This window comes from Aspergillus ruber, assembly GCF_000600275.1.
Source record: "Aspergillus ruber CBS 135680 unplaced genomic scaffold scaffold00011, whole genome shotgun sequence".
Classification (NCBI taxonomy): domain Eukaryota; kingdom Fungi; phylum Ascomycota; class Eurotiomycetes; order Eurotiales; family Aspergillaceae; genus Aspergillus; species Aspergillus ruber.
In genome coordinates, this window is record NW_024467307.1 from 88,120 (window position 1) to 101,290 (window position 13,171).

General features: G+C 50.9%; 9 protein-coding genes across 9 annotated transcripts; 4 read left to right on the forward strand and 5 right to left on the reverse strand.

Moving 5' to 3' along the window:
* Nucleotides 1-2,459: 2,459 nt before the first annotated feature.
* On the forward strand, nucleotides 2,460-2,791 carry EURHEDRAFT_46005 (uncharacterized protein). The gene has a single exon (XM_040784622.1). It carries the CDS (start codon nucleotides 2,513-2,515, stop codon nucleotides 2,732-2,734), a length of 222 nt encoding a protein of 73 aa, XP_040639230.1. The 5' UTR covers nucleotides 2,460-2,512; the 3' UTR covers nucleotides 2,735-2,791.
* A 670-nt stretch (nucleotides 2,792-3,461) lies between these two features.
* Nucleotides 3,462-4,196, reverse strand: EURHEDRAFT_522847 (uncharacterized protein; the record flags this gene model as incomplete). The annotated part of the gene is made up of 1 exon (XM_040786874.1): nucleotides 3,462-4,196. One exon carries the CDS (start codon nucleotides 4,194-4,196, stop codon nucleotides 3,462-3,464), a length of 735 nt encoding a protein of 244 aa, XP_040639231.1.
* A 364-nt stretch (nucleotides 4,197-4,560) lies between these two features.
* On the reverse strand, nucleotides 4,561-6,274 carry EURHEDRAFT_454970 (F-box domain protein; the record flags this gene model as incomplete). The annotated part of the gene is made up of 2 exons (XM_040784239.1): nucleotides 4,561-5,890; nucleotides 5,949-6,274. The coding sequence occupies 2 exons, from the start codon at nucleotides 6,272-6,274 to the stop codon at nucleotides 4,561-4,563; spliced, it is 1,656 nt and encodes a 551-aa protein (XP_040639232.1).
* Nucleotides 6,275-7,487: 1,213 nt separating this feature from the next.
* Nucleotides 7,488-8,232, forward strand: EURHEDRAFT_454679 (GFA family protein; the record flags this gene model as incomplete). Its single annotated transcript, XM_040784217.1, has 3 exons — nucleotides 7,488-7,722; nucleotides 7,804-8,056; nucleotides 8,115-8,232. 3 exons carry the CDS (start codon nucleotides 7,488-7,490, stop codon nucleotides 8,230-8,232), a joined length of 606 nt encoding a protein of 201 aa, XP_040639233.1.
* A 485-nt stretch (nucleotides 8,233-8,717) lies between these two features.
* Nucleotides 8,718-9,223, forward strand: EURHEDRAFT_402253 (YjbQ family protein; the record flags this gene model as incomplete). The annotated part of the gene is made up of 2 exons (XM_040780129.1): nucleotides 8,718-8,993; nucleotides 9,065-9,223. 2 exons carry the CDS (start codon nucleotides 8,718-8,720, stop codon nucleotides 9,221-9,223), a joined length of 435 nt encoding a protein of 144 aa, XP_040639234.1.
* A 319-nt stretch (nucleotides 9,224-9,542) lies between these two features.
* Nucleotides 9,543-10,324, reverse strand: EURHEDRAFT_377134 (zinc-finger domain-containing protein; the record flags this gene model as incomplete). The annotated part of the gene is made up of 3 exons (XM_040778928.1): nucleotides 9,543-9,671; nucleotides 9,724-9,891; nucleotides 9,980-10,324. The coding sequence occupies 3 exons, from the start codon at nucleotides 10,322-10,324 to the stop codon at nucleotides 9,543-9,545; spliced, it is 642 nt and encodes a 213-aa protein (XP_040639235.1).
* A 253-nt stretch (nucleotides 10,325-10,577) lies between these two features.
* EURHEDRAFT_514982 (uncharacterized protein) lies at nucleotides 10,578-11,277 on the forward strand (the record flags this gene model as incomplete). The annotated part of the gene is made up of 3 exons (XM_040786326.1): nucleotides 10,578-10,643; nucleotides 10,696-11,049; nucleotides 11,101-11,277. 3 exons carry the CDS (start codon nucleotides 10,578-10,580, stop codon nucleotides 11,275-11,277), a joined length of 597 nt encoding a protein of 198 aa, XP_040639236.1.
* A 90-nt stretch (nucleotides 11,278-11,367) lies between these two features.
* On the reverse strand, nucleotides 11,368-11,993 carry EURHEDRAFT_377136 (uncharacterized protein; the record flags this gene model as incomplete). Its single annotated transcript, XM_040778929.1, has 2 exons — nucleotides 11,368-11,747; nucleotides 11,828-11,993. The coding sequence occupies 2 exons, from the start codon at nucleotides 11,991-11,993 to the stop codon at nucleotides 11,368-11,370; spliced, it is 546 nt and encodes a 181-aa protein (XP_040639237.1).
* Nucleotides 11,870-13,129, reverse strand: EURHEDRAFT_411834 (putative dephospho-CoA kinase). Its single transcript, XM_040781740.1, has one exon. It carries the CDS (start codon nucleotides 12,911-12,913, stop codon nucleotides 12,089-12,091), a length of 825 nt encoding a protein of 274 aa, XP_040639238.1. The 5' UTR covers nucleotides 12,914-13,129; the 3' UTR covers nucleotides 11,870-12,088.
* Nucleotides 13,130-13,171: the final 42 nt, after the last annotated feature.

Below are 13,171 nucleotides of genomic sequence, written 5' to 3' on the forward strand. Positions count from 1 at the left end.
TTTTTTTTTTTTTTTTTTTTTTTTTTTTTTTTTTTTTTTTTTTTTTTTTTTTTTTTTTTTTTTTTTTTTTTTTTTTTTTTTTTTTTCTGTTTCTCTCGATTTTCTCTAATATCAAAGCGGCAATTATATACCTGCAAAGAGATAACATTGCACATCAAATTGCCATGGGCTCGGAATAGCAGATAATAACAAACTGATATTTCTATCTAGACTATTGTAACCATCAACTAGAATATTGAATCTGGGAGGGAAGAAGAAAAGGAAGTCTATCTGGCAAGTACAGTCTATAGGCATTTGTGCGGTGCGGCTCAAGCCCTTGTTTGCACACCCAGCCTGGGAAGCAGACCCCAGGGAACCAACAATGGGCAGAAAGCAGAAACCAGGGCCCATGGTCGCTGCGACAACACCTAGCTTGACAACTAGTCAATATCCTACCAGCAGACCCATCCGAGGGCTTTGAAAGCATGATACAAACAACCAGTAGCCAGTTCCCAGGTCAAATAGAAGTGCTACCAGGTCCTGAGGCCCTGGTAGCAGCGCAATCTCCTGGACTAGCAATCTGGTCAGATGGATCAAGTTTAGAGAACGGCAGATGCGGAGCAGGGATTGCTTGGCAAGAGCCAGGAGGAACATGGAAGACCCAAGGGTTCCCATTGGGCAAGGGATGTGAGGTCTTTGATGCAGAACTTCTTGGAGTCACTCAAGCACTCTGGGTAGCAGAGAAAGCAGAAGATTAGAGACCAGTCACTATCTTGCTGGACTTCCAAGCCGCCATTGCGAGGCTGCGACATACCCAGCCTGGACCAGGCCAAGCATTAGCAATCCAAGCACATGCTATAGCCAAGAGACTACATGCCCAAGGTCATCAACCCACCATCCAGTGGGTTCCAGGACATGCAGGGATAGAAGGAAATGAGAGAGCCGGCCAGGTAGCAAAGCAGGCAGCCAACAAACCCCCAGGAAGAGGCCCAAGTAGACTGCGGCAAAACCGCATTTGCGGTCACCTCTTTGCTAACCGCAGCCGCAGTTTGCTAACCAAAGCCAATCCTGCAATTTGCGGCTTTGGCTGTGATTAACCATGGCTAGCCGCAAGATAACCGCATTAGCATAAATATCGCTTATTTGTCCTATTCACGGCCATTATTTCATAATTATGTCGCTGACATACACGGTACATCCATTTCTAATTTCGATATATACATGCTCTCGTTATGACAGTACCCTTCTACACATTTACCTACTTCCTATATGAAATAATACGAAATACTAGTGTATTTATATATATAAGTAGCATTATTTCAATATACTAAACTTATATCGTAAGGTTACTGGATGATGGTAACTTGTAACTTCAAGTTTATTGGTACGTTGTGCTTCAAAAATACAATCAAAGACGCATAATTTATACACATCCTGGCAGCTAACGAGTCTCGGCACATTTATATTGTTGCAGCCCCAATGGTTAACCGTAGCTCTCGTGCGGTTAACACTTTGCTAACCAGAGCCGCCCGCACTGCGGGCGGCTTTGGCTAACCGCGGCTAGCCATGGCTTTGCCGCAGCCTAGGCCCAAGAGAGATTTTCCTGGCATTTGCCTGTAGAGCCCGAACAGAAGCCATCACAACACAGAAGCAGAGATGGCTCACCAAAGAGCTCAGCCAACAATCTCAACAAAGTCAATGAATGTACAGGCTGCAGAAAAACTGGCAGCTCAACCCAACAGCCGCAGTTGCTTCCAAGCATCTAGCAAGCCGGTACTTTCAACTGAAGTCAGGACATGCAGCCATTGGAGTATATCTACATTAAATCAAGGCCCAAGAGGATGCAACCTGCAGAGATTGCGGCTTATCAAGGGAAACAATACGCCATCTTCTCTTTAAATGCCGGAAATGGCGACACCAGCAAAACAAGCTCTACGAGGATCTGGAGCTGGATGGAGTCGTGAGACCCACTGGTGTAGAGGAACACCTGCAGAGACGACTTTTAGGAGAGCCCAGAACTATCAGGGCGCTGCTAAAATTTCTGGCTAGTACTAGTGTAGCTCTACCCTGAGCACACTCTCAGCGAATGGTGGAAAGGGCCCAAAGAGACAATGAATGGTAACTGGAAGCGCTGGAAGAGGCGATTAGAACAGGAGAAGAATAGCAAGGAGGGTAGCCTAAGCCGAATCTCCAGCTTAGGCCACACCTTCCCTGCTCTGAAACACAAGGAGAGTACTCTGCTCGAAAGCCCTGCGCATACAGATGGTTTGGGGCGAGGAAAAGGATCAGAAAGATTATAGAAGGAGGCTAGTGCCTCAGGAGCTTATAGGGATAAGAGACTGTAGAACAGCTACCAACCTCAAGTCCACGAATAAGGGTCTATCTGTAACGCCAGAGTGTAGGGCCTAGGCGTTTATATGATCAAACGACCGTTTCGGCTACGAATCGATATCGGATCGCTAACGTAGATATACCTGTAGGCAGAGAAGGTTTTATGTAGGGTAAAGTGAACGAATCGCTTGAGTCTCTACCTATGAGCGCCATAGTCTATTTGTGCCTGACGTCTCGATGGTGTGCCGATAGCGAGCCCTTACCCAGAACTGTCGATGCTTTGGTACAGAACGTATGCCTGATCCCTCAGGCTGCAGTGCCCGTGTGGTTACACCTTCCTTTTCCTTTCTTTCCTCCTTTTTTTTTTTTTTTTTTTTTTTTTTTTTTTTTTTTTTTTTCTTTTCTTTTTCTTTTACCTAAATAAATCAGACAATTCTATTCCTCCCAGTTGGGAAATTGTTCACATAGTATACTGGTTGCTTGTCCATGCCACTCCCCATAATCTTGGGGACCAGGTGGGCTCCCTACAGAATCTCATCTAGGGCAAAAATTGTCGGGAACCCAGTGTTAAATGTTTATTTGCGATATTCTGGGTAATTCCTGCACTTCTAGCATGCCATGCACCTTGTCCTACAATCCCTTCGGTCTGCCATCCACTTCCAATTGATTCCAATTGATCCCAGTTGAGCACACTTATTATCAGGAGCTCACCCACATACTGTCTTGGTACTGATACGCGCACACTGTAATCACTTTCTTGAAGCCAGTCTGTATCATTCCACCAGAACCCTGTGTTCTGCCAATTTATCCTACACCAATGAGCTGTCCTGCTCCAGGCGATTGACCCTGTGACGCTGTGTTTGAATGCCGCTACCCGGTTTTGCATCTCCCGCACGAAGACCGCAAGGCCTCTGCCAAATCATCAAGACGCATCACTAGTTGGAGATCCTGGCATTGCGTTTGCTTGCCGCTGCCACAACTCGAATGACTCTCCAGTCCACAACCAACCAGATCCAGTGGGCGCTTGGTGTGGCCACGACTGCATAGATGGGGGTCTCTATATCAGCACCGATCGCGGCACCGTCGGTCTGATATGCCAATGTATCCTCCATTGCCTGCATGCTCACCCAGTGGACGACTTGTCGAATTACCTATATCTCGAAATCTGCGCGCTTGTTGGTACGATCATATGGCTCCTTGACAAGGTATTTGTGCGCTGGTTCTGCGTAGCAAGTGTTTGTGCCATCCAATGTTCCATAATGACAGATGAAGTCCGTATAGTGCGATATCACATGGAACTTCGGGAAGTTGGAACGACCATCCTCATCTAATTGCCGCTTGTTGGTCCAAAACCTGCCAAACACCGACTTTAACTTATCGATCACGTATAATGCCCGTTTCATGTATCTCAATGTGTCATCGTCGTGGGATCGGTAGGTGGGCAGCATCCAAGAGTTCAAGACAGATCGAGTGAACAGCATCACCGGCTCGAACCACCCATCTTTAGGTAATGGGACAATTACCGGCAATAGTTGTCGAGCAATAGAATCCTGTTCGTTTCCTGACCACTGCTTCACGGTGCTGAAATTCTTGAAGCGCTTCAGCCCCGTGTATGGCAGAACTGCTTGAGATCTGTCGTCCACTTGCATGGGACCATCCCTGTTCTTAAAGTTCATCACCTGTGATCCCCCGTGCTTTCTTTTGTGACATAACTGCTGGGCCTTGACATGCTTCAAACACCATTGGAGTGTGTGGTCAACCATACCCTTTACCATCTGGTGCAATGGGTCCATTAACATGGCCCTGTATGTTGGTATACGGATGACTCTAGGCAAAGCCCCTGGCTGCGCCGGCTGCCATGCGGCCGTTGCCTTTTTCCATCTCATTTTGCATGTATTGACGTGTCCGCTGCGGCCATTTCTGGCAAAGGTTCTCTCCCTCTTGTCCATCGGGACCGTAGACAATGCACACTGCCGTCCACTCTTTACGCCGGTCAACAGTGTCTATCCTACAAATCTACAGCAGCCGCAATGCCCCCTTTACCAAAGCCTGTCAGCGTTGCGAATGTCCTGGGTTGAAAAGAAAACACCAACTGTATTAAGACAGCTAAAATCACAAAACAAGGGTATATGCTCATTATCCCATATCATGCATTGAAGTACCCGCTTGCAAGAAGAAAGAAGAAAACGTCCATATGTATTCCAAGAAACACTGTCCAATCCCAGAAAAAGAGAAAAAAAAAAAAAAAAGTTACCTCCACAAATCCTGCCGACTATCCCTCTTAAATCCGCCACTACTCCTAGGTCGTCCATCCTCCGCTGGCACGGCCAGGAACCCGCCAAAGCCGTTACCAACCAGTACGCTTCTCCTTGAACCCCCGCCCCACGACTTACTCAGATGGGCATCGTGGAAACTCACCGGCCGGGTCGTGCTGTCCCGGCGACCGCGCGTGGCTGGTGGTTCGTAAGGCGTGAAGTTCCATTCCAATTCATCCAGACCCTTGCTGTACACGTTGAGGGGCTGGGAGAGGACACCTGCGAGCGACTGCGGACCGCTCTCGCCGCCGCCGAAGAGGCGTGGTGGTGGGGCGAGCATGAGGTTTTCGGGGAAGGTTGCGTCGCGCACGTAGAGTTCTTGCAGGGCCGGGAGGCAGTTGGAGGTGAGGGAGGTGATTAGGTAACTGTAGTAGGATGCGGAAACGGGCAGCATGCCAAAGGAGGCAGAGGTGGCGGGGCTGATTTCGTAGTGGAGTGTTTGGAGGGAGGTAGATGCTAGTGGACGGACTTTGTCGATGGGGAATGATCGGGCGACACTTTGGACGACTGACAGCGCGCATAGCTGTGGTGCTGCATCTAGGATTCTGTACAGAGTTGCCGGGGAGACCCCTGTGTTTGACAGTGTCAGGTTCAACAGAGCCTTTCGATTCGAGGGCGACGAAAAGAACGAGGCAAGCCCGCTTGCCGTGACATTCGGGGTATCGCGCAACGTGAGCCGTTGAACCGGCGGGAAAGGAGGGAGGGTCTCCGAGACAATGAACGCCGAATCATCGAGCAACGGGACGTCTTCCAAAGTCAATTCCCGTAAGCGTGGGAACGATCCCAAACTGAACCGTAGAACGTTCATCTCGATCGACAACCCCGACAACTCCAGAACCTCCAAATTGCCCCAAAGGTGCGTCCCAGACACCTGCGAAAAGCTCCCCTCGGCCCCATGCCGATAGCTCATCCGACGAAGATCCGGGCACCGTGCCATCAACTCCTGTTTCAGAGCATGGCATGATTGGTCATCATGGAAGATGCCGTTGGGGAGGTCGACATAGCGCAGATTAGGCAACACAGAAACAGTACGGGCGATTTCAGCCTTACTTGCCTCGCGGGTCATGTATGGCATCCGTAGCGACAGCACCCAGGCTCCCAAGTCTCGGTTCTCCCGCACGGTTCGCATAAGCAGCTGCAGCCGGACCTGCGGCGCGTCGATGGGATCGCCGTTGCGATCGAAAAAGGAGCGGCGTTTTCGTTTTTCGGCGAGTTGTTCTTCGAGTTCGCAGTAGTGGACCGGGTCGACGCGGATGTGACAGTACCTGAAACAATGGGCTGTCAGTAAAGGATACAAAATTGGGAATGTGTTTGTCAACGCACAGCAGCTTCTGGGCCTCCGCGGTCCAGCGCCTGCATACCTGGGCGCAATGGGCCAGATCGCGCATGTCGCAGAGCATACAGCCATCCTCGGTCATGGATTCTTCGGAGGTATCGTAGGAGTCATCCTGAGTGTGTGGACAGACCGCGGACAGAATCCGCGCCAGTACCGGTGGAGGGAGGTCTTTGGTGAAATCGCGACCAAGGGGAGGGACGGGAGGAACACCCTCCGGGGAGGTGTTGGCGTTGATGCGGAGGTTGTCGTAGCATTTGGCGGCGTTGCGCGAGTGGCTCTTGGAGCGCTTTCGAAAACGACTGAAGAAGCCCATGGTGGATTATAAGGAGCGTATAGGCATTGAAGGGGTGAAAAACAAGAGTGTGGAAAAAGGATGGGTGTAAGGAAAGAGAGGAGATAAATATGTAGGAAATAAAGCGGGGAGCACAGGAGATATTAAAAGACGCCTCAACGTTCGCCTCTTCTTTACCCTTTTGAGAAAGTGCTCTTAACAAATGCATACGCCTGCGTCGAAACGTCCCATCGCCAGGGGTTTCTCCTCCAGCCTTTGTCCTGTATTTGTTCCAACCGCCGGGCTGACAGGATCGCCGGTGGTGATGCATCACTACCAGTCCATTAGTCCACTGCCTGTCCACTGCCTGTCAGTAATTCTAGTCCTAGTTATGCCAAGCTCAGGGGCGCCTGTTTCAAGCGCCGGTTGGCTGTCTTGGCTGTCTGCATCACTGGCTCACTGGGCGGTACTAAGGGTTAGCGCTGGCTTACTCGGTACAGTAGACGTCACTGCAGTCTATCACGGTTAAAAAAAGAACACAAAAAAACGTGTTTCTGTCTAATTGAGACGTGTTTATTGGTGGTTTCATCTTCGGTCGCTCCCGTGGGATTGTCGCGTGCCTGAGGTGTCAGTTTGGGACCGGACTGCCAGAATGATATGGACATCGATATCGACAACTACAGATATTGGTTGATGGCCGAATGTACCTGCATGCCTGCCCAATCCAGGGGGAACTCGCCCGGTGGCCCGGTTTGAAAGACGCCTGCATCAACACAAGGCTGCAAGGCTGACAGATTCGGTTTCTCTGAGCTGGCACGCCTTTGTTAAAGACCCTTGTCTTGAATCTGCATTGATCATGGTCTGTGTCATGATCGGTGTTACTCGCTCTATGATGGCAAATGTTTGTCAGCTGGAACAAGTATAGGCCTATGCTCTATGCGCAGTACTCCGTATCTACCACAGAGCATAACATGTCAGATCATCTACGGCGTAAATCTGGCAAAGGAATGCCAGATACAACCCTATCTATTAGGCTCTGTTCCTGGATTCCCTCGCAGTTACATATGTCTAGCCTGACATCGCCATGACATCATGCCATATGTCTACATACCTGAACAAGTGACAGACAAATCTATACATTGTCACCTATGCACCCATGCTATTCAAACAATTCTCCCGTGCAGCAGTCTCGCGCCTCTCGTCTACCCATCTTCACATAACCCCCCGTCTCCCAACCCATTCCCATCCTCTCAGGATGGCCACAAAAGATGCCTGCGGCGCCGCCCCCGGCACCCACGCAACGCACAAGCCCCTCCCCAAAGAAGAAGCCTGGAAACACCGTCCCCCGTATCTAATCCAGGCCCCCGAGGATTTCGGGGAAATCAAATGGCGCGGGAAATGCCATTGCGGACAGATTAGTTACTCATTGAATATGGAGAGGCCGCTGAATGCCAAGTTTTGTCATTGTAGGGGGTGTCAGTTGATGCACGGTATTTCCCCAACATTTCAGACTGGCTTCAAGCCAGTGGATGGACGGGGTAAGGGATTGAGCTAATGGAGGTACTGGACAGGAGCACCCTTCCAATGGGCCGCCATATTCCCCAAATCCAGCATAACATTCGACCGCGGCGTGCGTGGGCTGGAATTCTACTGCTCCTCGCACTACACGCGCGAATACGAAGTCCCAGCAAAGGTGTCGTGTTCGTACTGTCGAACGCCGATTATGGACGAGGGGCGGAATGTGTGTTTGTTGTTTCCGGAGAGTATTGAGTTTGGCAAGGACGAGGAGGAGTTTGATAGGGTTAAGGAGTGTTTTGAGGTTTCGTGCGTCTTCTCCCCTGGGTTTGGGTGGGGGTGGTGGGCTAACAGGGATAACGGGCAGGTCGCATATCTTTTATAGTAAACGAATGGTGGAAATTCCGGATGGGAAGCCCAAATGGGCCGGGATGGATGAGGCAAGTGAGCTGTTGGATGACTATGGGAATGTGAAGCCTGAGTAGTTGAAATGTGCTCCTCGAATAAGGGTGTCTGTATAGTTGCATGGATCTTGTCAGAAGCGTCTTGTTAACAAACATGAATGGGCTTGTCAATTGGAAGCATATCATTGTCAATAGCCCTGTATCAGTCGACTGTTCAGAATATACTCGGCTTTGTGTACATTCAGGTAGTTGTAGTGGTAGTGTTTACTACCTGTTCACCGAATGACGTCGCCGCCGGTCCTCTCCACCCCGCGAATGCGACAAGCAGAAAATCTGCATCTCGACTTCACTCCCTCTAAGCATTTATTTAAAGTACGTTTACCCTCTGTTAAATATAACCAGAGCCCTATCCATCACTACAACCACTCAACCCGGCAATCCTCGCAACCGCAAAAAAAAAAAAAAAAAAAAAAAAAAAAAAAAAAACTAACGGACCACAGCCCTCCACCACACCACCAACCCTCACGACCTCATTCCAAACCACCCCCCACCCCCAAAACGAGAAAATGTCCTGGATCCAAAAACAATTCACCCTCCCCCCGCGCTCCCGCGGCTCCTACCTGATAACCGACCACGTCGTCTCCGAACTCCCCGAACTGCGCTCCTACAAAGTCGGCCTCCTAACCCTCTTCGTGCAGCACACGAGCTGCGCGCTCTCGCTGAATGAGAACTGGGACGATGATGTGCGCGCTGATATGAGCGATGCGCTGGATCGGATTGCGCCGGAGGATCGCAAGGGGAATCTTTACAGACATGATGCGGAGGGGTTGGATGATATGCCGGTAGGTCTTCACCCTGTACATAGATTTAGGTTGGGTTTAGTATAATGGAACGGTGCTAATTGGCTGTGTAGGCTCATATTAAGTCGTCGCTGGTTGGTGCCTCGGTCACGATTCCGATTACGAATGGACGGTTGAACACCGGTACCTGGCAGGGGATTTACTACATGGAGTTCCGGGCGAGTCGGCACTCGCGCAAGGTTGTTGCGACGATTCAGGGTGAAAAGGCGTGACTTTCTGGGGAGCGGTTATGAGTGTACGACGTGATGTGCAGATTTTGTATTTATGCTTCTTATAAACGGACGTGGTTTCATTGGTGGGCGGTAGTGTGGGGAAGTATATACTTCATGTCTATCTTTCTCGATATTTGTTCAGTAGAAATGAATCACAATTGATGCTTAGAGTACTGTATATGCATGACTACAAATTAAAGCGTATTTACCGGTTAACAGTAGTCCAGCATCCTCTAAATCATTGATACAATTCTGTACATAGACCCAGTCCGGGCAAATAATTAAAGAAAAAAAAGTCAACGCCAAAATCAAATGCTCTTTACCGCTGCCCCAGTCCCTCCGGAGTCACACGCTGCTCCTCGTTCACTTCCGCGGCGTCACCGGTAGGCTCGAGAGGGTAGCTAGTTGCGGGCAACGACTCGAGATAGGCACGGTGGTGCTCGTGGGCCTGCATAAGTTAGCATAGGCATATCAGATTAAACAAATATATGGGGACATACGAAAGGAAGACCGCAGTAGCCGCAGGGGGTGATCTCGGGCTTGTCGGTGTTGATGAAGATCTTGGGATGGCCGAGAGGACCGCCACCGCCGTCACAGCTGACGATTCTGCTGTTGGTCCAGCGGACGGGTTGCTTGTGAATGAGTTCGATAGCGGCCATGGGTTGGGGCTGCACACATAACCATTAGCATGTCACGTCACTCTCTACAGCCTAACAGCACGCAAGCCTTGTTCCAGCAAAAGAGGGAAATGCCCACCTGCAACTCCATAATCGTCTGCTCAAACCGCGGACCAGTCATAGCCTTCTCTCTCGGCTGTTGGCTCGCAGCCCATGTGTTGGCCCGGTTAGGAGCCTGCAGCTGCCGGTTGCGCTCGCCCACCTCGGGCTCCTCCTGCAGCGAGTAATCCCATGATCCCATGGCGTCAACGGGGGTAGCATTGGTAGCGGAGACGTTGGGCTTGGGAGTCGGTGGGTTGGGGTCATTGGCCTGCATGGAGTTCTCGCCGAAGCGAGGGACGGTGGTCGAATAGCTGGCCCGGGCGAGGAATCGAGGGCATTTCGAGGAGAGAGCCGTGATCCGGCTGCGAGCGATGGGCAGCATTTTGTGTGTCTTGGGGGATTGGACGGTCTGGTAGAGGTCGTGGGCGGAGGGGTCGGGAGGTTTAGTCGGGGACGATAAGAATGGAAGGGCGAGGTTTGCGGGAAGCTGTCGCGCTTACGTTGGCCAATCAAAAGTGTGGGAGCGGTAATCGCCGCAATTTTCTCGGATTCCTCATTTTTACTGTTGTAGCGATAGATACTTATTCTACATTGTTTTTACCTAGATTTACCTGGAAATCCTACCACATTGCACCATGACTGCCGCCAAAGCTGGCGTAAAACCAGAAAAAACCATGTCGTCGCGACTGATGACCATGGGGGTATGTGAATTCTCTTCCAGTCTAACTGCCTGCGCATAGCTAACTCAACCAGTTCATGCAACGCTCTGCAGCCGCCAATAAATCCAGAGCCCCAGCAGAAGGAACTCGAACCCCGGAATCGAAGCGCACCAGACTTTCCACCGAAGCTTCCCCAGAACCCGCCGCAAAACCATCCTCAGATCTCGAAGCAATCTCAGCTGCCATTGCCGCGGAGGAGGAAAAGCGCAGGGAAGCATTGTCAAAACAAGCCGCGGAAGCCGGGGATACAGAATGGGTTCTTGACTATCCGGGTGTGCAGCAAGCTGCACGGCCGATCGTTGTCACTGCTGGGTCGTTGGATGACGAGGACGATGATGAGAGTTATGGGGGCAGACAGACTTATGGGAACTTTAAGCGCAAGAAGACGGTATGCTTTGCACTCTCGCTATGGTATTTTGAAAAATTGCTGACAGAAAAGGGTGTGGCATATGGAAATCCTGGCGAAGAGGAGTTGAACGAAGCTCAGCTGGAGGAGAAGAGTAAACTCAGGGCTGAAATGAAGCAGGAGGCCAAACATTCGGGCGGTATATCAGGAGGAGGAGGCCGTGGAGGTTTTTCTGGAAACAGCGCGCAAAAGAAACGCAAGCACAAATAAGCCATCGCATTGTATGGCTATCATCAACCACAGCCATTCCCTCGTCTTTGTCACTCCCGCCAACTGGACACAATACCAACCACCTCGCGCTCACCATTCTGGCGACTTGGCTCCTCTCACGGGTGCATTGTTCTTCGATGCATTGCTATCCTCACTCTCCTTGACATCGGCATGCGCCAGGCTCGACTCCGCAGACGTCTTTCCAACAACTACATCTCCTCTCTTGATCGGAGCTTTGTCGAACACCAGACTCAAATCTCGATCTTGCTCCACAGGAACTCCTCGTCGTCTATAAGCGTGGACCTTGATGACATCAGAAGCTGGGACTCCAGGTTCGACTCCAATCTCAGCGTGCAAATGATCGGGCGATCTTTTCGTGATGTGTGGTCGGAGGTATTGCTTGTCTTCGAATGGGAATTTGGTCGTTGGCTGTCTCAGTATTCCCTTTGGGTCTGTGTCGCGTATCTTCCCTGTCAGTTGGCTTGAGTTAGTGTACCGGATCACCATAGCCTTCACGGTTTAGGTTGTCCGGTATCATGGAATTACTTACTCGGGCCTCTTGGAATCTGACTCTCGTTCGCAGCGAGGTTCATCCGGCTGACGCTCCTGGGCAAGGGTGAACGTGGCTCAACGGTCGACACACTACGAACCAAACGAGGTCTTTCAGTCTCCAGACCTTGGATAGTGATATCTCCAACCCAGCAGGGGCAAGCCATGATAGCTCGTTAGGACGAGGTAGTCATAGTCATGAAGAGTTAATTCGAAGTAAAAGACAATTTCTGGCTACGCATAATCAAACAGTGAATACACATTAAAGCTTAGCCTTCTCCTCCCTAATCTTCCCCTCCCACCTTCTCATCCCCAAATAATTCACCACCACATTCCAAACCCCAACCCCGACCCCCACCGGCGGCACAACCAACAACACCCAAGCCCACCACTGCGGACTACTCCCCCCAATTACCTCCATAGCCCTCTTCACCTCTCCCTCCAACGCCCCTCTATCCTCATCATTCCAAACAATAACCCCGCGCGCATTATCCACACCCCGACTCTCCGCCCTCGCAACCTTCCCCTTCACATCGCCCTGGCTGCGTACTCGGTTCTCAGCATCCTCAGCGGAAAGATGCGCGTCGCGCGCACGGAGACGCGCCATTTGCACCGCTGGATCGGAGACGCCCACGACGACGACCGTTCCACAGAGGAGATCGAGCCCACTTTCGAAAAGCAGCGGGACGTCCAGTACGACGGCCCATTTGCCGGATAAGTAATTCGTCAGGAGAGATTTGTATATCTCCCATCTTACAGCGGGGTGCACAATGCTGTTGAGAATACCGCGATCGCGTTTGCGTTCAGCGCTGTCCCCGAATACTCTCCTCCCGAGGGCCGGTCTATTCAGTGCTCCCCCTTCACTTTCCCCATTTGCATTGGCATTATCGTCTGGGAGGAGGAGATCTGGCGTCGTAGGTCCAAAGTAATCAACGATAGCTTTGTACCCGGCGGTCCCCGGCTCGACGACGCGGCGGGCGAGGGTGTCGGCGTCGATGATGGGGAGGGAGTATGGGGATGATGAGAGGAGGGAGGAGACGGTTGATTTGCCGGTTGCGATGGAGCCGGTTAGACCGATTATTAGCATTGCGCGCGTTTGGTATGGGGATTTGTGGATTGGTGGTGTTGGAGGTGTCGCGATGACGTTTGGAGTTTATGTGAGGATTGCGGGTTGTGTGTAGAGTAGTTGTAGGAATTGGTTACAGCGCCGGCGCTGCGATTATGGAATTGGTGATTAGTTGGGTTGTTTTTGATGGTAGAATGAGTTGGTAAAGGCGAAGGTGGAAATTGACGTTAATATGCGGGGAGCTTCAACCTCGGCCGATTGCAGCCTGCATTCGGAGCA